The sequence below is a fragment of the Rhinichthys klamathensis genome, unplaced genomic scaffold (assembly GCF_029890125.1).
Source record: "Rhinichthys klamathensis goyatoka isolate OS25496 unplaced genomic scaffold, OSU_Roscu_1.1 h1tg000467l_1, whole genome shotgun sequence".
NCBI lineage: Eukaryota > Metazoa > Chordata > Actinopteri > Cypriniformes > Leuciscidae > Rhinichthys > Rhinichthys klamathensis.
Window position 1 is genome coordinate 284144 of NW_026606956.1, and position 26996 is coordinate 311139.

Consider the following 26996-nt stretch of genomic DNA (forward strand, 5'->3'; position numbering starts at 1 on the left):
TAATCTGTTTTGTTGAAAATAACGTGTAAAACAGAGAGTTTCTTTAATGTTTCTGTCGATGGATGCACATGCTGCCTTCCCTACATTACAACAGCGATAATCAAAAAAACGTGAACAAAACTGTCACTCTTTTAAACTTTGTTCAATGCGAGTGCCGTTTGCTCGAACTACCAGTCATTTGCGTCATCATCATTTGGGTGTTGATAGCGCGCGAGCACAGGTGAGACCTGAACTGCACACGTTTGTGTTAAAACTAAACTCATTTAAGCCTTTCCAATTTAAACATTCAAGAGAAAGACTTGAAAGAGACCTCGGTGAGTAAGGTGTGTGTGTGTGTATGCACATTCGAAGCGCGCAAACCCGCGTCTAGGATCACACCAAAAGATAATCGGGCTGATTTTGGGCCGATTTTCCCCCTTCCGACAATCCTAGCTATGTCCCGATTATCTTGATGGTTCTACAGATTATCTTATCAGATTTTCCCTTGGTGTGAGGTGTGTTAAGAGTGTCCGAACCTGCTCGGAAGAACGTCGGAGCCGCCCCGATCGCGAATCATAAATATTCAACATGTTGAATATTTACGATCAGAAATCCTGCACTCAAAAAAATGATATGTTGGCTTTACTTAACTTTTTTATGTAAACAGGTTCCACCGGTTCCACATAACTATGTTTCGTTAAACAAACATAATATGTTCATGTAACTTCAACATCATGGAATTTGGTCATTTTAAGCGACCCAATTAAACTCTGAGCTAATGAGTTAATTAAGTGAATAACTGAGTGATGATTGAGCATTATTGAAGACACCTGATGTTAACAAGCAGAATCTCTGAAGGAGAAAACCGGAATGTTTAAGTCACCATTATGGAGATAAGTGTGTGTTTTAGTTGGGCTCTTGACCATTAACTTATTAACTTTAGATTTTGTTTGTTTGCTGTACGTGAGTTATAACAGCCGGATGAACAATAAACAAAGGTCATCTGATGGTGTTGGTTGTGTTTTAACATAATCATCATTTCACAATCATTTGACCTGAGTCACTGAACTTAAATTGAACCCAATTTCTGAGTTAAGTTTACCTTACGAATACCTTACAGTGACTCAGGTCAAATGATTGTGAAATAATGATTATTTTAAAACACAACCAACACCATCAGATGACCTTTGTTTATTGTTCCTCCGGCTGTTATAACTCATGTACAGCAACCAAACAAAATCTAAAGTTAATAAGTTAATGGTCAAGAGCCCAACTAAAACACACACTTATCTCCATAATGGTGACTTAAACATTCCGGTTTTCTCCTTCAGAGATTCTGCTTGTTAACATCAGGTGTCTTCAATAATGCTCAATCATCACTCAGTTATTCACTTAATTAACTCATTAGCTCAGAGTTTAATTGGGTCGCTTAAAATGACCAAATTCCATGATGTTGAAGTTACATGAACATATTATGTTTGTTTAACGAAACATAGTTATGTGGAACCGGTGGAACCTGTTTACATAAAAAAGTTAAGTAAAGCCAACATATCATTTGTTTGAGTGTGATGTGTGGGGGGAACCCCGATGACAAACGTGCGCACGCTCTGGAGATTATCACGTGAAACGAAACAATATCCAATCAGAAAGCGAGATGATGGAAGACGGAAGCATAACAAACGCAGTCATGGCGTTGCAAAAAGTTAAATTGATGTGGACAGCAGAGATGGAGGATCAGCTTGTTGGTTTGTGGCAACAGCACGAATGTTTTTCTGTGAAAATCATTCCAAACACTATCATCGCAATTTCTTCCTGCATATTGTCCGCCAAGCTTATTCTGAAGTCTCGCGAGATTTTGTGAGATTTCCTTTGTTCACAGTCAAAACTCTGGTTGAAAATCTGTTCGTGTGTGGTGTGCTGTCTTTGTCACATCATGGCACACCACACACTATAGGAGCAAAACGCTTAAATCTAGGATTTTTTGTCCTCATGTTTGTGGTCTATCACATTTTGAAAATCTTATAAGATGTAAAAAATCTTTTGGTGTGTACCCAGCATCAGACAGCGCACAAATATTGAGTCCTCTTTCAAGTCTTGTTACGGTGGCCGAGAGAACTGAAGCAAACTGAAGCAAACACATGCAAATAGAAAAAAACACATGCAAATAGAAAAAAACACAAGCAAATAGAAAAAAACATCATCATCAGTTTCACAACACGCGTGTGCTCCAAATACAGAAACGCGCACAGAAACCAAATACAGAAATATTTACAGCTGCAAATAACACAGACCACAACGGAAATGTTTCCAGGGGAACCAAATAAGTGACGGACCCGGCTGGGACGTGCTTATTGCTCGTGAGCTTCCCTATGCTCTACTCCCTTCGAAGGGCAGACGGCAGAGCCCTTAAAGTGGGACTGTGGAGTGAGCAGGGCTCTAGTGTGCCGTTATGTAGCCGTGTGGATCGCACTTGATGAAGGAGCAACGAAAGACAACGTAATTCCTCATTATTTTCACCTGGGATGTTCCCATGACAACGCAGCACGGCGTCCATCAGCTGAAGAGCTGGTCTTACCACAGAAATATAATGCTGTTAACATAACGGTTGCAAATACATTTGTATTTTTACTTTACAAAAAAGCTTTTAAAATATGCGTTATATATCTGTGTGTCTCAACTTTAAAATTTTGGACCCTACATTACCTAACATTTCTTATGAAACTTTTCTTTATGAAAATTTATACATAACATGAAACAATTTGTACAGTGTAACTGATGAAAGATAAATATCTTTCCTTCATGTTCTTCTCTATCTTTTTTATTTATTTATTTTAGTTTTCAGCTCATTGTTCTTTTCTCATTTGTATTCTGATGACATTGAACATATTGTTAATACATTTTGTATATTGTATACAAGGTGTATGTCATAAAAATGTAATCTCTGTATGTTTTGCAAAAATAAATACATAAAGTAGAATTTTAAGCTGTAAGCACCAGCACGTCCCAGCCGGGTCCGTCACTTATTTGGTTCCCCTGGAAACATTTCCATTGTGGTCTGTGTTATTTGCAGCGCGTTTCTGTATTTGGGTGGTGTTGTGAGTATTTGGAGCTCACATGTGTTGTGAAACTGATGACGATGTTTTTTTAATTTGCCGGTGTTTTTGTCTATTGACATGCGTTTTTTTTGTATTTGCATGCGGGGTTTTTTTTATTTGAATGCCTTTTCTTCTATTTACATGTGTTTTCTTCAGTTGCATCGCGTTGAGCTTTCTCGGCCACCTTATCTTGTGCTTGAATGGACAAATTCACACAAAACTTATGTCAACATGTCTGTCTTGATAAGTATCCTAGCAGTCTGTTATGCCTTAAGTGAACTTAAGTGAACTACAGCCGAGAAAGACAACACATATGTAACAGTATCAGTGTTTTGGATCCGTGCATTGTCTTAAAGTGACAGCAACCTAATATCCCTGCTGTCTGTGTTTTTAATGTTAATCAAACAACACAATATAAGGAAATCACTCACTGCTCTTGATTAAATGGCTTTTGTAACTTTAATAAGGATTAATCTTTAATTGATCAAATATCTTATGTTATTTTACATTTGATTACTTAAATCAATTTCTGTACCTGAAAACTTATGTTAGACCAACCTGAAAAACCTGAAAAGAACTTTATTTTATTTGTATCTTTGCTCTTTTTTCTTTATTTGTACTGTTGCTTGTAGTTAAATTATTTGTTCTTATTATTTGACAGCAGTCCTTTTTTCCTGAACATAGCATACCGAACACTACTGAAAGCGTGAACCTAAACCGTGAGCAGTTTGAACTGTTGCACCCCTAGTGTAAACGGCCCCACAGTGATGACCAATCAGAAGCCAGGATTTGTTTTTATTTATTTTATTTTTATTTACATATTTCTTTTAAATTCTATTAAGTTTTTATCATTTAAAAATAATAGCCTACAATTATTTATATATTATTATTATTAATATTTTCTAAAAAAAAAAAAACATTTTATATATAAACTAGTTAAAAGAAACCCTGCACACATTCCGACTTGCAATGGTCAATTTATTCAGCAATGTTGGCTTAAAGTATTCCGGCACCGTGCCGGATCTCCGGCGTGCGGGCGTGAGGAAAAAATGATTATTTTCGCATGCGATTCATTTTTGTCCAGCTAACGTGTTAAAATATTTAAGCAATTAACGCAGCATCCATTCTTTCTGTCATCCTTTAGCTAGGGTTATGATCACGCTCTTATTCACGCAAATGTGTTAAACCACTCATGCGCGACAAGACAAAAGAGAGCGCTTTCAGTGAATGTCCTCCTGACGCGCGTGCGCACGCACGCACGCACGCACGCACGCACACACGCACACACACACACACACACACACTCACACACACACACACACACACACGCACACACGCACACACGCACACACGCACACACACACACACACACGGTACTGATCCACTTGTCCGTGCGACACTTCAGTCGCGCCGCACTCCACTTTATTCCTATGGGTGACGTCACGCGACTTTAACGCGCCCGCAAAGCATCCCGGGAAGGCGGCGCTTCATTTGGAAAAATGCTGCGCGTCAAAAAGCTGGCCGATGCCCAGCTTTATGCAAATGAATCCGTCAAACGCGACGCGTCTATCCAATAGAAGTAGTCTCTCGAGGGGCCTTTGTTCTAGACTGGCCGCTGGGTCAAAACCACGCCCATAGCGGTAAACTTGAGGAACGCGCATCAACTTACAAATGTGGAGAGGGTGCGACACCACGCTTCAAGCCCCGTTCACACTACACGCGACTTTGTCGCTGCAAGTCGCCAGTCGCTAGCGATGAGGTCGCTAGTGGGCGTTCCCACTACTGGTTGACTAGTATGACATCCAAAAGACAGCGTCACTGCAGGCCCAGGGGCTGAGGAGAAGGATCACGTGCTCTCCACTCCTATTGGTTGTCGCTCGTGAAAATCGCTCCTCATTTGCATAAAGTTAAACATTTCTCAACTTTGTCGCGTCGCCAGACACGCCCCATCTAGTCGCCAACGGTCGCTGTCGCGCGTTTCGCCGGAAGTTGCCCGCTCACCATTGAAATGAATGGTATTGCGTCGCTTGGTCGCGTGTAGTGTGAACGGGGCTTCAGTCGTGTCGCAAAAGTGGATCAGTACCGACACACACACACACACACACACACACGAGACGCACAGAAAGACGCGCGCCAGTATCGAGTTCTCTTTCGCGCTTGAACGAACAATAACACACACATTTATGCCAAAATGTCAGTTTTGTCGAGTATCCTCACAAGAACAGTCTTAAATGAGTTAAATACAATCTTAAATGGAAGTAAATAGTAGTGAGAGAATGAGATGCATGAGATCCTGTCAGCAGCGGCAGATCTTAAAGTGACAGGAGCCATTAATTCTGTCTGTCAGTAAAGTTAACCTAAAGAACAGAGAGAACAGAGAAAATTACTAACTGCCCTCGACTAAAGAACGCTTGTAGCTTTGATAAGGATTAATCTATATTTCATTTAAAATGTATGTGCGGACTGTTTTATAACCTTATTCGATTTCTGTATGGTACAGGTAAATGACATTTATTATGGGTTTAAGTGAGGATTGTTTTAAGTTCACTTAAATTAAAGGTTTTTATATTTTTTAAAGCCTAATGTTTAAAATTTTGGGGGAAATTATTTTCATCGAGACATCAGTAGATATAATATGAGTGATACTGGCTTTCATTCATAAAAAGACGGCATTAAGATAGACGGCAAGTAGATAAGTTCATCTACCCCCCTACCCCCCTGGTTTTGACATCATGACCTTCAAATGTCTGATGAAGGTCATGGAATCGAAACTTTGTTGAAATGTTGCTGATTTCTCTTTCCTAGCTTATGTTGGGCTTTAGTTATTGTCTTCGTCCTACATAAATGCGTGTAAATATAGAGTAAAATAAAGTATTTATAAAAAGTCTCTAATACTGTGACCAATTTAATTTATTATCTTTACTGAAAGAACTTTTTTTATCTCCTATGTAACAATTACTGCTTCATTGATGACATTTACTTGAATTGTTCATACATTCAAGAGAAGGTGTTTTTAATTCAAAATCCACATCTTTTGAAGATGCTGCTCACTATGGATGCAGGTCGTCAAAAGCAAAAGCAAAAATGAGACAATTCTCTCATTTCCCATTGAAGGACATGACACAGTACAAGGCGAGAGATGTGTGGCGTAGATGAAAATGCAACTTCCTGTTAAGAAAGGGCCTTAACGCAAAGCTGAAGGGGAGAGTGTCTCTGGCACTGCTCTGCTGTCTCAAGACCCAAAAAAACAGCTTACGGATTTTTTTTGAAGGTGAACACTCACCGGCAACAGGACCGACTGATTAGACGCATAAGAACACGTAAGATTACATGAAAACAGAGCAAGAGAGACCAGAAAGCCATTACGCAGTCTAATGGTTAACCCAGATCTGTGTCTTTTTCAAATAGGACATATGGTGTCTTAGAAGAGGCGTTTGAACCCTTGGATATGGCGAGATATTTTGCACTAGGACCCTTGGTTTTGGTCCTATGCTTGGTCCTATGTAAGTACAAAATTGTATAGGTTTTTATATATAGACATATAGATTTTTTACTGGTGAATTTGTGTTTTGGTGTGTGTGTGTAGGCTACTATATGTATATATAACTGATATATATTTTAATACTTTTTTATTATTTTTACTGCTGTATTTTGTATTTGGCATTTTGTGACTGAATTTGTGAATTAATGGTGTAGATTCATTCATAGTCCAGTTTCTGTGTTGTGTAATATCACATCTCTCTGGATAGTAAATATAGTTTACTGAATCTTATTTACCATCACTAGTTATCAGTGTAAGTACTGAATTGGTGAATGAGTGTGTCCTCGAATCTTGACGGATGTCAAAGATGATTGAAATCTTAGTGTGTGTACATGCAGGACGAACAATTTTACTGTCTGAGCCCTCAATTTATTTAAAGTATTTTTATCTGGAATTATTAGCAGTGTTATTTTTTGTACCGAGAATCGCTGTCATCGTTGACCAAGAAGGGGAATTTTCTTTCGACTGCCAAAGTGAGAAGTTGTTGCTTTGTAAAGCGTCAGAGTGGAGGCGAAATATTGCAAAAGAGCTCTTTGCAAAATGTTAAATGTGAGATTTCAGAAGGGTCTGTGGCGGGACACTTGCGAGGTGTGTTGGGTTCTAGTTTGTGTTACCTGGTAAAGGAGCTGTCAAAGATCAGGTTGCTTTGGGTGTGTCCCCTCGAGCTTGCTTGAGGTTCTGCTAGATGTGAACGATGCAGAGGCCGAGCTGTCAGTCAATCAGCCCTGCTTTCATAAGCCACATTTTGATGGGTGTTGTTGACAATCTATTTGTTATTTTATTGAGTTCTGTTCTGCTGTCTTAAAAGTAAAGCCTCTTGGGTTGTTCTTGTGAAGAACCCTTTTTGTTTCCAACGGAGACTTGTATTTTTGGGTAACACTATTTTACAGTGACCTTGTATGTAGTTACTATTGTAATAACTATAAGTTATGCATAATTACATACAACTAACCCTAATCCTAATCATAACCTTATAGTAAGTACATGTAGTTAATTAATATTACTCGCTACTTAAATGTTTAATTACACTGTGACAATGACACCTTAAAATAAAGTGTAATCTATTTTTGTACATTTAGTAAAATAATATAATACAATACAATATATGTACATTTTGTAATCGTAAATAATAGATATTTAATAATATTTGTATTAATGTAAATGAATAAATTCATATGAAATTCCTATCCATATAATATAATAAGGTTTTCTTAGTAAATGACACTTTATTGAAAATATGAATTAAAAAAATAATGTACATTTTTATAATATATTTGTTTATAATATTTTCATTAAAATGTAATTCACTAAGCAAATTAATTTTTTTATGCGGGTCCTAGCCTTATAAAAAAAAAATATATATATATATATATAAAAAATCGAGATTATAAGGATAGGAATGTTCCTTAGTAAATTACATTTTATTGAAAATATTATTATATTATATTTGTTCATCTGACTCTCCTTTGGGTGTCACGTTGCGTGATGCTCTTGAACATGATGCGTTGCTGCACAGGCCTCTGACCACTTCCTTGTTCCATTTTGAGCCGGTTTCTATGCCTCGTAAATTTGCCGGCTAAAATGGTGCTCGCGAGACTTACTGAAGTCTTACCGTGCTGCATCTAAAATGTCTTTTGACTAAATATAAAAGTGCTGTGGGTTGAGACCGGATGAGAATCCTTGTGACTGCACTGTACATGCAAATCGCATAGAAAAGGAAGCCAGAGATCGAAAGATGGGCCTATATGTGAGATTGAGGCCTAAGACTCAATGCTCAGGGGTATATTCATGAAATCAGTATTTGAAATTGCTTTTGAGGCTTGTTTGGATGTCTTTATTTGTCTGTAGTTTTATTTAAAGGGTTAGCTCATCTGAAAATGAAAATTCTGTCATTATTTACTCATCCTCATGTCGTTCCAAACATGTATGACTTTCTTTCTTCTGTGGAACGCAAAAGAAGATACTTGGCTGAATGTTCATGCTGCACCTTTCCATACAGTGAAAGTTAATGGTGACCAAAGGCTGTTAAAGGGATAGTTCACCCAAATTTGTTTTAATTCTGTCATCATTTACTAACTCTTATGATGTTCCAAACCTCTTTGAATTTCTTTCTTCTGCTGAACACAAAGGAAAATATTTTAACGAATGTTGGTAACCAAACAGTTGATGGACATAATTGTTTTATTTTTGGGTGCACTATCGCTGTAAGCATCAAAATGACTAAATGCATCTTAAAAGTAGTTCATAGTGCTATATTCATACATTAGTTTTTGTGTGAGGAACAGACCAAAATTGAAGTCTTAAAATAATTAAATCCACATACAAATCTCTCAAGACTTGGAATATATGTGTGTCCCATGTTAAATGGACTTTTACTGTATGATGCTTTTTTTGTCATTTGCATCATACTGTAAACATCCAACACATCATATTTGTGGTCTGCTAACAAACAAATGAACAATACAGATTTAGAATGACATGCATGTGAGTAAATGATGACAGAATTATCTTTCTTTGTGTGCGAAATATGTCTTTAATCAATAGTAATATGAATGATGCAAAACTGATTCATGGAATTTTGCTGTATATGAGACACCCTACAAATATGGAAGCATCTAATTGACCTGTCTAATTTATAAAAAGAAAAAAAGAGAATTTATATGAACAAATCAACCTGTCTCCTTTGCACCAAAAAAAGTCATTCAAAGGGGCAAATCGGGTCAAATGAACTCCTTCAGGTATCAACTGTACATTACGTGTGAAACCACAGAGGTAACAATTCAATAATTGTCTCCTCCTCAGCGTCTCGCATTAGAATTACTCGTATAGCTGTCCAATTTTAAAAATTTTTTTAAAAAAAAATAAAAAAAGTTGCTGCTTTAAGTACAATCACCTTGAATGTTCGAGTCATTTCAACTTAAATTACATTAAACTGACACATTAAGTGCACTGTATCGTCAAAACCCGATTTTCTTACATTTGTTCGATTTTCTTGTCATTGAATTAGTGTTGACTTCATACCTGCATCTCATGAATGAGGCCGTTAAAGGCTTTTCCGTTTAAAGCCATATAGACGCATGCTTGAACTCTGCGGTAAATTTGTCACAATGCATTGACCAAAAGACCCACCTGCATTATTTTGGGTTGTGGCGACTGCTTGGCTTCATTTGTCAGAAGAGTAAAAAAATGGGAGTTGTTTTTTTGTTTTTTTTACAAAACAACAATTATTCAGAAAACCAAGAGTTTTTTCTTGAATGCAATTGTATGCAAGATGCAAGTTTTTTTTAACCATGTTTCTTTAACTTTAACTAATGGGAGATACATGTCGCAACTTTGGTGTTAAAGTTAAAATAGTTGGTTTTAACTAGCATACAACTTAAGTCTGGTATGTCTGGAGAAAACTAGTAAGGACTTTCATGGTATGTCCTGTAACTTTATGGCCTTTCGTTTTTAACGTATTCTACCAAAATATCAATACACAAAAATGATAAATGAAAATACACTTGTTGCCTTTAAAAATAATAATTTTTAACTAGTGGTGCCTTCATTGTTAAAAACACACTCGAAATTGCATTATTTTTTGTAACAAGCCAAAACGATGAAACACGTATAACTGAAAAACATCTTTTACAATGTGGTGAAAGAATTTGAAAGTTTTAACAGGAATTATTTAAACGTTTATAGTCTAAACGTGCGGATTATTGGGCCTTTAATAATTGTTTTAAAAGCCAATGCGTATCGCCATTATTACTGAATCTACTTGATATACATTGTTTTAAAAGTCCATGTTTGTGGATGTAGTGCAGATTGGAGGTTTCCATAACTCTTTAAAAACAGGTCAGACATCATCTTGCAGGAGATTTAGGTTCATGCAGACTTCCCTACGATCACTGTTATCTGTTTGACAAGGCAGTCAAAATGAAAAGATAACGTTTTTAAAAGGAATCCTCTGAAAACGAGATAGATAAAGCAGCGCATTTAAAGTCATTATTCTCTTGCTGTCATGTTCCATGTAATGGGTGGACCTGCTAAAACAGCCACTCTCAAAATGCACGCACCTCGAGTTGTGAACCAAGTCGAGCAAAACCACATCCGGCAAAGAAAGTAAGTGAAAATGACTGACGCTCTGACGCTTCGAGTCTAAACGCCAGTTAAAAGTTAAGGAAAGATATTAGGAAGTTTTTCAGAATGCTAAAAGTGATATATCTTGGTTATCTTAGGGTTGCAAATCACCATATCAATAGTATATCTTGGCCTTGCATGAGAGGAATGCATTGATGATTGATGAATGGCGATACCTATTTAGACTTGCAATGATGTAGTCAAAGCTCTTGTGTAAATACAGCGAGTTGCATAGAAATAATTAGCATATCTATAGATATATTTTTATCTAAAGCACGAGTACATTTGAGCCTTCCCCCTTCCGCATACGTTCTGTGACACGACTGTACATTGGCGAACAGAATCAAAAAGAAAGCAAAGTGCCTGAGCCTTGAGAAGGGGGAAGGGTTTTGTCAAGCTACAGGAAGCTGTGGTTGAGAAACTGAAATAGTTTGTGTGCGCTCTGCGTTTCCATGGCAACCAGGTCGCACCACGTACAGACCAACTCCCTTCCCTATGTTCTGACCAAAGCCTATGGTTGTACACGGTGCCAGTCTTTCACTCGGTTTCAAAGAATTCAACTGCTTGAATATAATGTGTGAGTGTTTCGGTGTGCGATAGTTGACTTGTTTCTGAATTAAACAGCTTTTTTTTTTGGTTACACTTTATTTTGATGGTCCCCTTTAGGCATTCTCTTGACTGTAAGTAACGTTGTACATGTCAACTATTAGTAGACTGTTAGGTGTTCATGTTAGTTGAATAAGTTGACATGTAGAATTGGGAGCATCACAATAAAGTGTAACCATTCATTTTGCAAAATGATTTGTACTAAGATGTCAAATAGAGCCTGCCTTGGTAAATCATTGAAAATATTGTCATTGCTAGTTATACTGTCCAGTTTTAGAGGACAAATGTCTACAAGATCCCTATATCATCTAGGATTTTTTTCTAAAAGAAGTTTCAAATGTTGTGCTGGTGTAGTAAAAACCGAGATTGGCTTCTATACTTCTACCTTTTAAGATATTGGTTTCATCAACAGAGGTCTAATTTGAAAGTGTACATCTTGCTAGAGAACATTGCTTCATTGGTCTTTTGTATATGTTTGTAGTGTTTGTATTTATGTCCTGTAGTTGACTACAATAAAATAACCTTGCTTTTTCCTTTAGCCACAAGCCCCTCACCCACACACATGACTTGTATAAAAAAAAAAATGTAATGTAATTTCTGTAATTTCGCTTGTTGTGGTTAGTACTGAATTTGGTTTATTAAACTTTATGCATAAGGACTGTTTTTGGATCCAGTTTAAACTATATGATTATGTCAAATAGGTCCTGCTGACCCAATCTCCACCACCAAACCTGTCTCTCCAGGTAACCACCCAACATCCATCACCACCCACAGCAGACACACACTCCAGCTTTACCTCTCTCTATCAGTCCATTTCACCTATGACCTCTGACCTCCATCCTTCTATCATTCTGCATTGCAATCTCACCACCACTATCTCTGTCATTCAAACTAACGTCAGCATTGTGGTTTACAGTAACTGCAATCATTGATTAGTATTAGGCTAATCTAAATAAATTGGATTTTATTTGAATTTATTATTATTATCTGTAAATGAAATAGTACTGCCAACAGATGTTTTGTGTTTTGGTGAGGTAATGTGGGCAAGTAGCAGCACATCATGCAGTAGTTTCAGTGCAATCACCCTTTGATTCCTAGAAATAATTCAATTAAGTAATTAAAAGTTCAGTTGCATAATGCAATTCTGATTCAGTTAATTAATAAAGTTTCATCTTACATTTTCCACAGGTACACCAGGAGGTATGTGTCACTTTTTACCCATGCTATTTCTGTTATGCCAGTGATGCTTCCTGTCGATTATATCTATTGGTAGTGTGTGTGTGTGTCGTGTGTCATGTGTATGTGTCAGTTTTTCTTTTAAATGAGCTGAACTTTTGGGTCAGAAATACATATGTGAGAATGTGATATGCTGAGATATATTTTCATGGTTTCACTCCATCATTACAGAGTTAATCTCCTCCACTCCCACCATGTCATCAGACACACCTGCACTTACCTCAGAAGGTAAAGCTGACATCACCTCAGCAAACTCACTCCTGCATTATTATTATTCTCTCACGCACAATCTCTCACACTCTGACCTCCATCTTCCTATCATGCCGTGCTACAGGCACACCATCACTGAGCAAGAGGTGTTACTTATCTGTTTATTTATTTATTTATTATGCTCTCATTTATTTAATTATTTATCTTTTCATTTGTTTGTTTGACCCAAGCAAGCCCTTTTAGGCCACACCAGGCTTCACATTTACGATCATTCAGTATTGTTAATATTAATTTTTGTTTATCATAAAGATCCTGTGCTCAAACGACCCTAAAACCATGAGATCTAGTTTAATGCACACATGGCAAGTTCTTAGAAATGTCTAATATTTGCGTTCTTTTTGTGTTCATGCAACCATAAAAATACCAAATACCAAAAAAAAAAAAAAAATTGTAACTTAAAAAATGTCACGTGGCCTTCAAGTGAAAAGATTGACTATTTATTATTACATTTATTAAAGTGCCCCTATTTTTTTTTTTTCATATATTACCTTTCATGTAGTGTGTAATATAGCTGTAATGTACTTTAACCCCACACAGCCTCGTTTTCGTCCCTGTCAAAAAATAAATATGGCGCTATCCTGACTAAGGATTATTCAGAATTGGTAATGGTCATTTTGACTGTAAAATAGATGGACGACATGTCTTCTCTTCCTTCCACTGTTAGAAAAATGAAACCGAAATGTCCCAGAAATGGCAATTGACATATTGCGCGAATTATGTCATTTGTAGTGATCCTAAGGTGGAGCCGCAATATCAAGGTCCTTCCCGTACACTCCCTCAGACTCAGTCGCAAGCACAGCTGTCAATCATGACATTGCACCACATTTTTATAGCATAAGATAACTAACTAAAGCCAAACTTATTGGAAAAGTGAACACTTGACCAATCTCAACAGACTGGGCTCTCTGACCAATCAGAGTAGAGTAGACCAATCACAACAGACTGGGCCGTATGACCAATCAGAGAAGAGTAGACCAATCACAACAGACTGGGCTAGGGTGACCAGACGTCGCGAAAAATTCTGGACAGTCCGGAAATCTAAGCTGTTGTCCCGAGTCCTGAATCCGGCCCTAATTGTCCCGAATTGAGTAGTTTTTGTCTGATAAAACATTAAAAACTGTCCGTGGAGGTCGAGTCGTCCTGCAGCCAGCCGGCTGCTCATTGGCTGCAGCATCTTTTTTTTGTTTCTTTTTTTTAAGTTCTACCGTAGGCGCGAATTTAGATATGCATTGATAAGCTAATTTTCATTAATTCGTTTCGTTGACATGGCTGGTGTACCGGAACCCCAACACGCCGCTAAAAAGCAAAAACGTGGGTGGGGTGGGGAAGTATCCTTGTATCCATAGTAGCCCTAACAATAATATATATTTTCAAATGATACCCATTTCTAGAAATTCTTGAGCATAATTACTCTTATATCTATACATTCCTCTGTAATAGTTTTTTTTAAAATGATGAATTACATGTCTGTTCTGACAGCAGAAAAAAAAACATTGCTAAATGCAAATAATAAAATGCAACTAGCCACATAATCGTGCATACAGTAGTAAAAGCAGCCGAAAACACTTCTCTTTGGTACAAAAGCTGTTCTGTTGATTCCCAGAAGTGATTAAATGACCAAAAGTCCAGCAGTGCATAATGTAATTCTGATGATGTTAATTAATAAGGGTTTATCTTGCACTTTCAAAACCGGACAGTAACGGTAAGTTTTTATTTTATGCTGATACTGATGCTTGATTTGAACTTATGGGTCAGAAATATATATGATATGCTTGTCAATCTATCATTACAGTCACTCCCACCACGTCATCAGACACACCTGCATCTAGCCCAAAAGGTAACGCTGACATGCACCTCATCAAACTCACTCCTGCATTATTATTATTCTCTCATGCACAATCTCTCACACTCTGACTTCCCATCATGCTGTGCTACAAGCACACCATCACTGAGCAAGAGGTGCTATTTATTTATTTATTTATTTATTTATTTATATTGTATTTATTTATTATCTGAGACCCAAGCAAACCCATTTAGGCTACGCAGGCTTCACATTTAATATCCTGCAATACAGTAATATTAATAATTTAATATTGTTAATCAAAAATTCAGTTCCTGTGCTTAAATAAGCATTTGTTACATTCGTTCATTCATTACCATAATATAATATGTATTTGGTAATACCAAAATCTGTCCTGGGAGCGATTTTTTTTTTTCACAGGATGGTAGGGGAAGACTCATGAATATTCATTAGGGAACTCATCCCTGATTGGTCTGATGACCTACCCCTAACCCCGCCCCTAAACCTACCTGTCACTGGGGGTCTGATGACTTACCCCTAACCCCGCCCCTAAACCTACCCGTCACTGGGGTTAAGACCAATCAGGGATGAGTTCCCTAATGAATATTCATGAGTCTTCCCCTACCATCCTGTGAAAAAAAATATCGCGTCCTGGGAACATTCCCGCACTCATCCCGCAGCAACACAGTCTGCATCTACAAGTGACCTACAGGTTACATGAAGGTGAATGTAGGTGGTCTGGTCTTCCAGTAATCTTAGATCCCATACTGGATGACCTGAAATGATCTTGCTTTTCCCTTTAGCCACAGCCACCTCACCCGCACTCACGAATCAAGAAGCCTTACATTCACCCAATGAAGGTAATGATTATCTTCTTTTTTGAATTACTCTCTTGCAGTAAGTGTTTTATAGTCATTCGCAAGTAAGAATTTTCAAGGTGATAAAAGCTGAAATCTTTTTAAAATCTTATTTGGAAGGTAAAAATACATATTGAAAAATTATATCAAAAATAATTATCACATATATCTATTATAGTACCTTTTATTGTTGACATCCAACCTATAAAGTTATGGTATTTTTGTGCAAATTCATATCATTTAATATCGCTAAGCCTTGTACAATATTTAATGTTAAATATCAATTCAATCAAATTCAGTTCTTAGTAATATTTTAATATCTCATTAATGTTTGCATTAAATTATTTCATCTTTTATTTCATCTTTTTTATACATATCTGTACATAAATGTAACATTTTGTTTGATCAAATGATCATAATCATGCAGGGACCAGTTCTTTCACATCAACCTCACCCCCACTCACCTCCACGCAACAAACTACAGGTAACAGTGCGTTTAATGTTGTATTTCATGTTTTTTATTCATATATCGGTAAAAAAAAGAAAAAGTATTTGTAAGATTTAATTGGATCAAAATATCATAATCATAAAGGGACCAGTGCTACACTGAAACCGACTCACACATCAACCTCACCCCCACTCACCTCCACGCAACAAACCACAGGTAACAGTGCGTTTAATGTTGTATTTCATGTTTTTTATTCCTATATCGGTAAAAAAAAGAAAAAGTATTTATAAGATTTAATTTGATCAAAATATCATAATCATGAAGGGACCAGTGCTACACTGAAACCGGCTCACACATCAACCTCACCCCCACTCACCTCCACGCAACAAACCACAGGTAACAGTGCGTTTAATGTTGTAGTTCATGTTTTTTATTCCTACATCGGTAAAAAAAAGAAAAAGTATTTATAAGATTTAATTTGATCAAAATATCATAATCATGAAGGGACCAGTGCTACACTGAAACCGGCTCACACATCAACCTCACCCCCACTCACCTCCACGCAACAAACCACAGGTAACAGTGCGTTTAATGTTGTATTTCATGTTTTTTATTCATATATCGGTAAAAAAAGAAAAAGTATTTATAAGATTTAATTTGATCAAAATATCATAATCATAAAGGGACCAGTGCTACACTGAAACCGACTCACACATCAACCTCACCCCCACTCACCTCCACGCAACAAACCACAGGTAACAGTGCGTTTAATGTTGTAGTTCATGTTTTTTATTCCTATATCGGTAAAAAAAAGAAAAAGTATTTATAAGATTTAATTTGATCAAAATATCATAATCATGAAGGGAGCAGTGCTACACTGAAACCGGCTCACACATCAACCTCACCCCCACTCACCTCCACGCAACAAACCACAGGTAACAGTGCGTTTAATGTTGTATTTCATGTTTTTTATTCATATACAGTGGGTATAGAAAAGAATCACCCCCCTTTAAAATAATCCAATTTTGTTGCTTTGCAGCCTAAAATTAAGACAGACACAGTTTTTGTTTCATTCACCTGTATTTACTCAGTGCAACTTATAACATCCAAGTGAAAGATATAACACCAACATATCAGAAAAATTTCAAAAAATCAAAAAACATAATAACTGAGTTGGAAAAAGGATCACCCCCTTGTTTCAGTATTTTGTTGAACCACCTTTTGCTTTAATTACAGCCTTTAGTCTGTTGGGATATGTCTCTACTAACTTTGCACATCTAGACGTTGCAATATTTGACCACTCTTCTTTGCAGAACTGCTCAAGTTCAGTTAAATTTGATGGTGACCGTTTGTGGACTGCTGTCTTCAAGTCATTCCACAGATTTTCAATGGGGTTTAAGTCTGGGCTCTGACTAGGCCATGCAAGGACATTCACCTTTTTCTCCTTTAACCACTGTGTGGTCAGTTTTGCTGTGTGCTTTGGGTCATTGTCATGTTGGAAGGTAAATCTTCTTCCCATTGACAACTTTCTGGCAGAGAGCAGCAGATTTTCCTCAAGAATTTGACGGTATTTTGCCCCATCCATTTTTCCTTCTATCCTGACTAGTGCTCCAGTCCCTGCTGCAGAGAAACAACCCCATAACATGATATTACCACCTCCATGCTTTACTGTAGGAATGGTGTTATTTGGATGGTGAGCTGTATTGGATTTTCGCCAGACATATCGTTTGGCGTTGAGGCCAAATAATTCAATTTTAGTCTCATCTGACCATAACACCTTTTTCCACGTGGCCTTAGAATCTTCAAGGTGTGTTTTGGCAAAGCTCAGTCGTGACTGCATGTGGCCTTTCTTGAGGAGTGGCTTTTTTCTTGCAACCCTCCCATACAAGCCACATTTGTGGAGAATTTGTGATATTGTTGTCACATGCACACAATGACCACTCTTTGTCATGAATTCCTGCAACTCCTTCAGAGTTGCTGTAGGCCTCTTGGTAGCCTCTCTGACCAGTTTCCTCCTGGCTCTTTCATCCAGTTTGGAGCGACGTCCTGACCCAGGGAGGGTCTGTGTTGTACCAAATACCTTCCACTTCTTAATAATAGACTTCACTGTGCTTCTAGGCACTGATAACGCCTTTGAAATTTTTTTGTATCCATCTCCTGACTTGTGCCTGTCCACAACTTTATCCCGGAGATCTTTTGTCAATGCCTTGCCACCCATAGTTGATTGTTTTCTTCAATTGCACTACCAAGGACTGAAATGCTTCAGGAAAAGCTTGTTTCATGCTGAGCTAATCAAAATGACCACAGCTGATCACATTTGAAAGTCAATTGGCTTTGTGTGCTATTGAGAAGGTGATTAACTACACCTGGTTGGGTTTACAAGTCATTTTTAGGAGGGGGGTGATTCTTTTTCCAACTCAGTGATTCTGTTTTTTAATTTGTAAAAAAAAAAATTCTGACAAGTTGGTATTATATCTTTCACTTGGATGTTATAAGTTGTAAATACAGCTGAATAAAACAAAAATGATTTTTGTCCGTTTTCATTTCAGGCTGCAAAGCAACAAAATGTGATTATTTTAAAGGGGGGTGATTCTTTTCTATACCCACTGTATCGGTAAAAAAAGAAAAAGTATTTATAAGATTTAATTTGATCAAAATATCATAATCATAAAGGGACCAGTGCTACACTGAAACCGACTCACACATCAACCTCACCCCCACTCACCTCCACGCAACAAACCACAGGTAACAGTGCGTTTAATGTTGTATTTCATGTTTTTTATTCATATATCGGTAAAAAAAAGAAAAAGTATTTATAAGATTTAATTTGATCAAAATATCATAATCATAAAGGGACCAGTGCTACACTGAAACCGACTCACACATCAACCTCACCCCCACTCACCTCCACGCAACAAACCACAGGTAACAGTGCGTTTAATGTTGTATTTCATGTTTTTTATTCATATATCGGTAAAAAAAAGAAAAAGTATTTATAAGATTTAATTTGATCAAAATATCATAATCATGAAGGGACCAGTGCTACACTGAAACCGACTCACACATCAACCTCACCCCCACTCACCTCCACGCAACAAACCACAGGTAACAGTGCGTTTAATGTTGTATTTCATGTTTTTTATTCATATATCGGTAAAAAAAGAAACAGTATTTATAAGATTTAATTTGATCAAAATATCATAATCATAAAGGGACCAGTGCTACACTGAAACCGGCTCACACATCAACCTCACCCCCACTCACCTCCACGCAACAAACCACAGGTAACAGTGCGTTTAATGTTGTATTTCATGTTTTTTATTCATATATCGGTAAAAAAAAGAAAAAGTATTTATAAGATTTAATTTGATCAAAATATCATAATCATAAAGGGACCAGTGCTACACTGAAACCGACTCACACATCAACCTCACCCCCACTCACCTCCACGCAACAAACCACAGGTAACAGTGCGTTTAATGTTGTATTTCATGTTTTTTATTCATATATCGGTAAAAAAAAGAAAAAGTATTTATAAGATTTAATTTGATCAAAATATCATAATCATGAAGGGACCAGTGCTACACTGAAACCGACTCACACATCAACCTCACCCCCACTCACCTCCACGCAACAAACCACAGGTAACAGTGCGTTTAATGTTGTATTTCATGTTTTTTATTCATATATCGGTAAAAAAAGAAACAGTATTTATAAGATTTAATTTGATCAAAATATCATAATCATGAAGGGACCAGTGCTACACTGAAAACGACTCACACATCAACCTCACCCCCACTCACCTCCACGCAACAAACCACAGGTAACAGTGCGTTTAATGTTGTATTTCATGTTTTTTATTCATATATCGGTACAAAAAGAAAAAGTATTTATACGATTTAATTTGATCAAAATATCATAATCATGAAGGGACCAGTGCTACACTGAAACCGACTCACACATCAACCTCACCCCCACTCACCTCCACGCAACAAACCACAGGTAACAGTGCGTTTAATGTTGTATTTCATGTTTTTTATTCATATATCGGTAAAAAAAAAGAAAAAGTATTTATAAGATTTAATTTGATCAAAATATCATAATCATGAAGGGACCAGTGCTACACTGAAACCGGCTCACACATCAACCTCACCCCCACTCACCACGCAACAAACCACAGGTAACAGTGCGTTTAATGTTGTATTTCATGTTTTTTATTCATATATCGGTACAAAAAGAAAAAGTATTTATACGATTTAATTTGATCAAAATATCATAATCATGAAGGGACCAGTGCTACACTGAAACCGGCTCACACATCAACCTCACCCCCACTCACCTCCACGCAACAAACCACAGGTAACAGTGCGTTTAATGTTGTATTTCATGTTTTTTATTCATATATCGGTAAAAAAAGAAAAAGTATTTATAAGATTTAATTTGATCAAAATATCATAATCATAAAGGGACCAGTGCTACACTGAAAACGACTCACACATCAACCTCACCCCCACTCACCTCCACGCAACAAACCACAGGTAACAGTGCGTTTAATGTTGTATTTCATGTTTTTTATTCATATATCGGTAAAAAAAAAGAAAAAGTATTTATAAGATTTAATTTGATCAAAATATCATAATCATGAAGGGACCAGTGCTACACTGAAACCGACTCACACATCAACCTCACCCCCACTCACCTCCACGCAACAAACCACAGGTAACAGTGCGTTTAATGTTGTATTTCATGTTTTTTATTCATATATCGGTACAAAAAGAAAAAGTATTTATACGATTTAATTTGATCAAAATATCATAATCATAAAGGGACCAGTGCTACACTGAAAACGACTCACACATCAACCTCACCCCCACTCACCTCCACGCAACAAACCACAGGTAACAGTGCGTTTAATGTTGTATTTCATGTTTTTTATTCATATATCGGTAAAAAAAGAAAAAGTATTTATAAGATTTAATTTGATCAAAATATCATAATCATGAAGGGACCAGTGCTACACTGAAAACGACTCACACATCAACCTCACCCCCACTCACCTCCACGCAACAAACCACAGGTAACAGTGCGTTTAATGTTGTATTTCATGTTTTTTATTCATATATCGGTAAAAAAAGAAAAAGTATTTATAAGATTTAATTTGATCAAAATATCATAATCATGAAGGGACCAGTGCTACACTGAAACCGGCTCACACATCAACCTCACCCCCACTCACCTCCACGCAACAAACCACAGGTAACAGTGCGTTTAATGTTGTATTTCTTGTTTTTTATTCATATATCGGTAAAAAAATAAATATATATTTATAAGATTTAATTTGATCAAAATATCATAATCATGAAGGGACCAGTGCTACACTGAAACCGACTCACACATCAACCTCACCCCCACTCACCTCCACGCAACAAACCACAGGTAACAGTGCGTTTAATGTTGTATTTCATGTTTTTTATTCATATATCGGTAAAAAAAAGAAAAAGTATTTATAAGATTTAATTTGATCAAAATATCATAATCATAAAGGGACCAGTGCTACACTGAAAACGACTCACACATCAACCTCACCCCCACTCACCTCCACGCAACAAACCACAGGTAACAGTGCGTTTAATGTTGTATTTCATGTTTTTTATTCATATATCGGTAAAAAAAGAAAAAGTATTTATAAGATTTAATTTGATCAAAATATCATAATCATAAAGGGACCAGTGCTACACTGAAACCGGCTCACACATCAACCTCACCCCCACTCACCTCCACGCAACAAACCACAGGTAACAGTGCGTTTAATGTTGTATTTCATGTTTTTTATTCATATATCGGTAAAAAAAAAAAAAAAAAGTATTTATAAGATTTAATTTGATCAAAATATCATAATCATGAAGGGACCAGTGCTACATTGAAACCGGCTCACACATCAACCTCACCCCCACTCACCTCCACGCAACAAACCACAGGTAACAGTGCGTTTAATGTTGTATTTCATGTTTTTTATTCATATATCGGTAAAAAAAGAAAAAGTATTTATAAGATTTAATTTGATCAAAATATCATAATCATAAAGGGACCAGTGCTACACTGAAACCGACTCACACATCAACCTCACCCCCACTCACCTCCACGCAACAAACCACAGGTAACAGTGCGTTTAATGTTGTATTTCATGTTTTTTATTCATATATCGGTAAAAAAAAGAAAAAGTATTTATAAGATTTAATTTGATCAAAATATCATAATCATAAAGGGACCAGTGCTACACTGAAAACGACTCACACATCAACCTCACCCCCACTCACCTCCACGCAACAAACCACAGGTAACAGTGCGTTTAATGTTGTATTTCATGTTTTTTATTCATATATCGGTAAAAAAAGAAAAAATATTTATAAGATTTAATTTGATCAAAATATCATAATCATAAAGGGACCAGTGCTACACTGAAACCGACTCACACATCAACCTCACCCCCACTCACCTCCACGCAACAAACCACAGGTAACAGTGCGTTTAATGTTGTATTTCTTGTTTTTTATTCATATATCGGTAAAAAAAAGAAAAAGTATTTATAAGATTTAATTTGATCAAAATATCATAATCATGAAGGGACCAGTGCTACACTGAAACCGGCTCACACATCAACCTCACCCCCACTCACCTCCACGCAACAAACCACAGGTAACAGTGCGTTTAATGTTGTATTTCATGTTTTTTATTCATATATCGGTAAAAAAAAGAAAAAGTATTTATAAGATTTAATTTGATCAAAATATCATAATCATAAAGGGACAGGTGCTACACTGAAACCGACTCAAACATCAACCTCACCCCCACTCACCTCCACGCAACAAACCACAGGTAACAGTGCGTTTAATGTTGTATTTCATGTTTTTTGTTCATATATCGGTAAAAAAAAAGAAAAAGTATTTATAAGATTTAATTTGATCAAAATATCATAATCATAAAGGGACCAGTGCTACACTGAAAACGACTCACACATCAACCTCACCCCCACTCACCTCCACGCAACAAACCACAGGTAACAGTGCGTTTAATGTTGTATTTCATGTTTTTTATTCATATATCGGTAAAAAAAGAAAGTATTTATACGATTTAATTTGATCAAAATATAATCATGAAGGGACCAGTTCTACACTGAAACCGACTCACACATCAACCTCACCCCCACTCACCTTCACGCAACAAACCACAGGTAACAGTGCGTTTAATGTTGTATTTCATGTTTTTTATTCATATATCGGTAAAAAAAAAAAAAAAAGTATTTATACGATTTAATTTGATCAAAATATCATAATCATGAAGGGACCAGTGCTACACTGAAACCGACTCACACATCAACCTCACCCCCACTCACCTCCACGCAACAAACCACAGGTAACAGTGCGTTTAATGTTGTATTTCATGTTTTTTATTCATATATCGGTAAAAAAAAGAAAAAGTATTTATAAGATTTAATTTGATCAAAATATCATAATCATAAAGGGACCAGTGCTACACTGAAACCGACTCACACATCAACCTCACCCCCACTCACCTCCACGCAACAAACCACAGGTAACAGTGCGTTTAATGTTGTATTTCATGTTTTTTATTCATATATCGGTAAAAAAAAGAAAAAGTATTTATAAGATTTAATTTGATCAAAATATCATAATCATAAAGGGACCAGTGCTACACTGAAAACGACTCACACATCAACCTCACCCCCACTCACCTCCACGCAACAAACCACAGGTAACAGTGCGTTTAATGTTGTATTTCATGTTTTTTATTCATATATCGGTAAAAAAAGAAAAAGTATTTATAAGATTTAATTTGATCAAATTATCATAATCATAAAGGGACCAGTGCTACACTGAAACCGGCTCACACATCAACCTCACCCCCACTCACCTCCACGCAACAAACCACAGGTAACAGTGCGTTTAATGTTGTATTTCATGTTTTTTATTCATATATCGGTAAAAAAAAGAAAAAGTATTTATAAGATTTAATTTGATCAAAATATCATAATCATAAAGGGACCAGTGCTACACTGAAAACGACTCACACATCAACCTCACCCCCACTCACCTCCACGCAACAAACCACAGGTAACAGTGCGTTTAATGTTGTATTTCATGTTTTTTATTCATATATCGGTAAAAAAAGAAAAAGTATTTATAAGATTTAATTTGATCAAAATATCATAATCATAAAGGGACCAGTGCTACACTGAAACCGGCTCACACATCAACCTCACCCCCACTCACCTCCACGCAACAAACCACAGGTAACAGTGCGTTTAATGTTGTATTTCATGTTTTTTATTCATATATCGGTAAAAAAAAGTATTTATACGATTTAATTTGATCAAAATATCATAATCATGAAGGGACCAGTTCTACACTGAAACCGACTCACACATCAACCTCACCCCCACTCACCTCCACGCAACAAACCACAGGTAACAGTGCGTTTAATGTTGTATTTCATGTTTTTTATTCATATATCGGTAAAAAAAGAAAAAGTATTTATAAGATTTAATTTGATCAAAATATCATAATCATAAAGGGACCAGTGCTACACTGAAACCGACTCACACATCAACCTCACCCCCACTCACCTCCACGCAACAAACCACAGGTAACAGTGCGTTTAATGTTGTATTTCATGTTTTTTATTCATATATCGGTAAAAAAAGAAAAAGTATTTATAAGATTTAATTTGATCAAAATATCATAATCATAAAGGGACCAGTGCTACACTGAAACCGACTCACACATCAACCTCACCCCCACTCACCTCCACGCAACAAACCACAGGTAACAGTGCGTTTAATGTTGTATTTCATGTTTTTTATTCATATATCGGTAAAAAAAAAGTATTTATACGATTTAATTTGATCAAAATATCATAATCATGAAGGGACCAGTTCTACACTGAAACCGACTCACACATCAACCTCACCCCCACTCACCTCCACGCAACAAACCACAGGTAACAGTGCGTTTAATGTTGTATTTCATGTTTTTTATTCATATATCGGTAAAAAAAGAAAAAGTATTTATAAGATTTAATTTGATCAAAATATCATAATCATGAAGGGACCAGTGCTACACTGAAACCGACTCACACATCAACCTCACCCCCACTCACCTCCACGCAACAAACCACAGGTAACAGTGCGTTTAATGTTGTATTTCATGTTTTTTATTCATATATCGGTAAAAAAAAGAAAAAGTATTTATAAGCTTTAATTTGATCAAAATATCATAATCATAAAGGGACCAGTGCTACACTGAAACCGACTCACACATCAACCTCACCCCCACTCACCTCCACGCAACAAACCACAGGTAACAGTGCGTTTAATGTTGTATTTCATGTTTTTTATTCATATATCGGTAAAAAAAGAAAAAGTATTTATAAGATTTAATTTGATCAAAATATCATAATCATAAAGGGACCAGTGCTACACTGAAAACGACTCACACATCAACCTCACCCCCACTCACCTCCACGCAACAAACCACAGGTAACAGTGCGTTTAATGTTGTATTTCATGTTTTTTATTCATATATCGGTAAAAAAAGAAAAAGTATTTATAAGATTTCATTTGATCAAAATATCATAATCATGAAGGGACCAGTGCTACACTGAAAACGACTCACACATCAACCTCACCCCCACTCACCTCCACGCAACAAACCACAGGTAACAGTGCGTTTAATGTTGTATTTCATGTTTTTTATTCATATATCGGTAAAAAAAAAGTATTTATACGATTTAATTTGATCAAAATATAATCATGAAGGGACCAGTTCTACACTGAAACCGACTCACACATCAACCTCACCCCCACTCACCTCCACGCAACAAACCACAGGTAACAGTGCGTTTAACATCATATTTCAGGTTTTTATTCATATCTGTATTCTGTTATTAACTGAAAATTTGTCGAAAAATATCTGTGAAAAATATCAGTTTTATTGGTTGAATGAGGCATTTTGGATTTAGTGAATGAACAAATTCGAAGTGATAGAACAAACTAGACTTTTGCCGAGTTTTTAAAACATCGTTCAGAGAACCTAAACATATGAATGCATCACGTTGCATTGATTTGGACATTTTTTTCAGCCATTCTTTTTTTTGCATTGTGATAATATTATTGCATTTCAATTTTTAGGACATATTTTTACAATAAAAATCTGGGCCCGTATTCATAAAGATTCTAAGAATCTTCTCAGAAAACTCTTAATTTAGCTTAAAAACTTGTATGCAGGAGTCTTAGCTTAAGAGCGATTCGGGACCAATCTGAGAGCAACTCTGAGTAAGGAAAAGACCAAAACTTTCATCTTAGTGAGGAGGCGGGGCTGACCCCATTGCTATTTATGACACAATCTTTTGAAGACTGTGATTGGTTGGTTGTCCAAGAAGGAAAAAAGAGTGATTTTAACTATAGGGTCTATTCTAAGCCTTCACTTTGAAATGACATGCGTAATTTTCCTATTTGACCGTTCTCACACACACATTATATAGGCCTATGTGTATATAAATCCTTTTTTTAATTTACCATGCTGTTAATTTCCTATAAGGTATTTGATTGGCTTAGAATGATAAAAATTGATCCACTCTTTCCAATTACAATGATTGCCGGCATGTCTATTTAAGTGGTGGTTTGAATGTTGGTTTTAATGTAACAAACATGGAATCAAAACCAAGAAGGACGAGAAACCCCGACTGGACAGAGGAACAAGTGTTTACTGTTAGCCCAGTTAGTGGATGAACACAAGGCCATCCTTAAAGGAAAATTCGGGTGTCAATCTATAGCGTCTTATTAAAGGTGGTGTATGTGATTTTCTTTTTGACCATTTTTTCAAAATCACTTGAAATCCTATTCCTAACCCACTTACAGCCTCTGAGTTAGGAGCACTGAAATGAAAATTAAGCAATTTAATCATCTGTGAAACGGGCAGGACTCGAAAAACTCCAGCCAATCATTTCTAAGACCACCTAGAAT

General features: G+C 36.5%; 1 protein-coding gene across 1 annotated transcript in view; it reads left to right on the forward strand.

Moving 5' to 3' along the window:
- Window positions 1-6222: 6222 nt before the first annotated feature.
- Window positions 6223-26996, forward strand: part of ptprc (protein tyrosine phosphatase receptor type C) — a 34944-nt gene continuing 14170 nt past the window's right edge. The window contains exons 1-2 of the mRNA XM_056236812.1: window positions 6223-6394; window positions 6483-6577. Of these exons, the coding sequence (XP_056092787.1) occupies window positions 6523-6577 (55 nt within the window). The 5' untranslated portion in view covers window positions 6223-6394; window positions 6483-6522. The remainder of the gene's footprint in view (window positions 6395-6482; window positions 6578-26996) is intronic.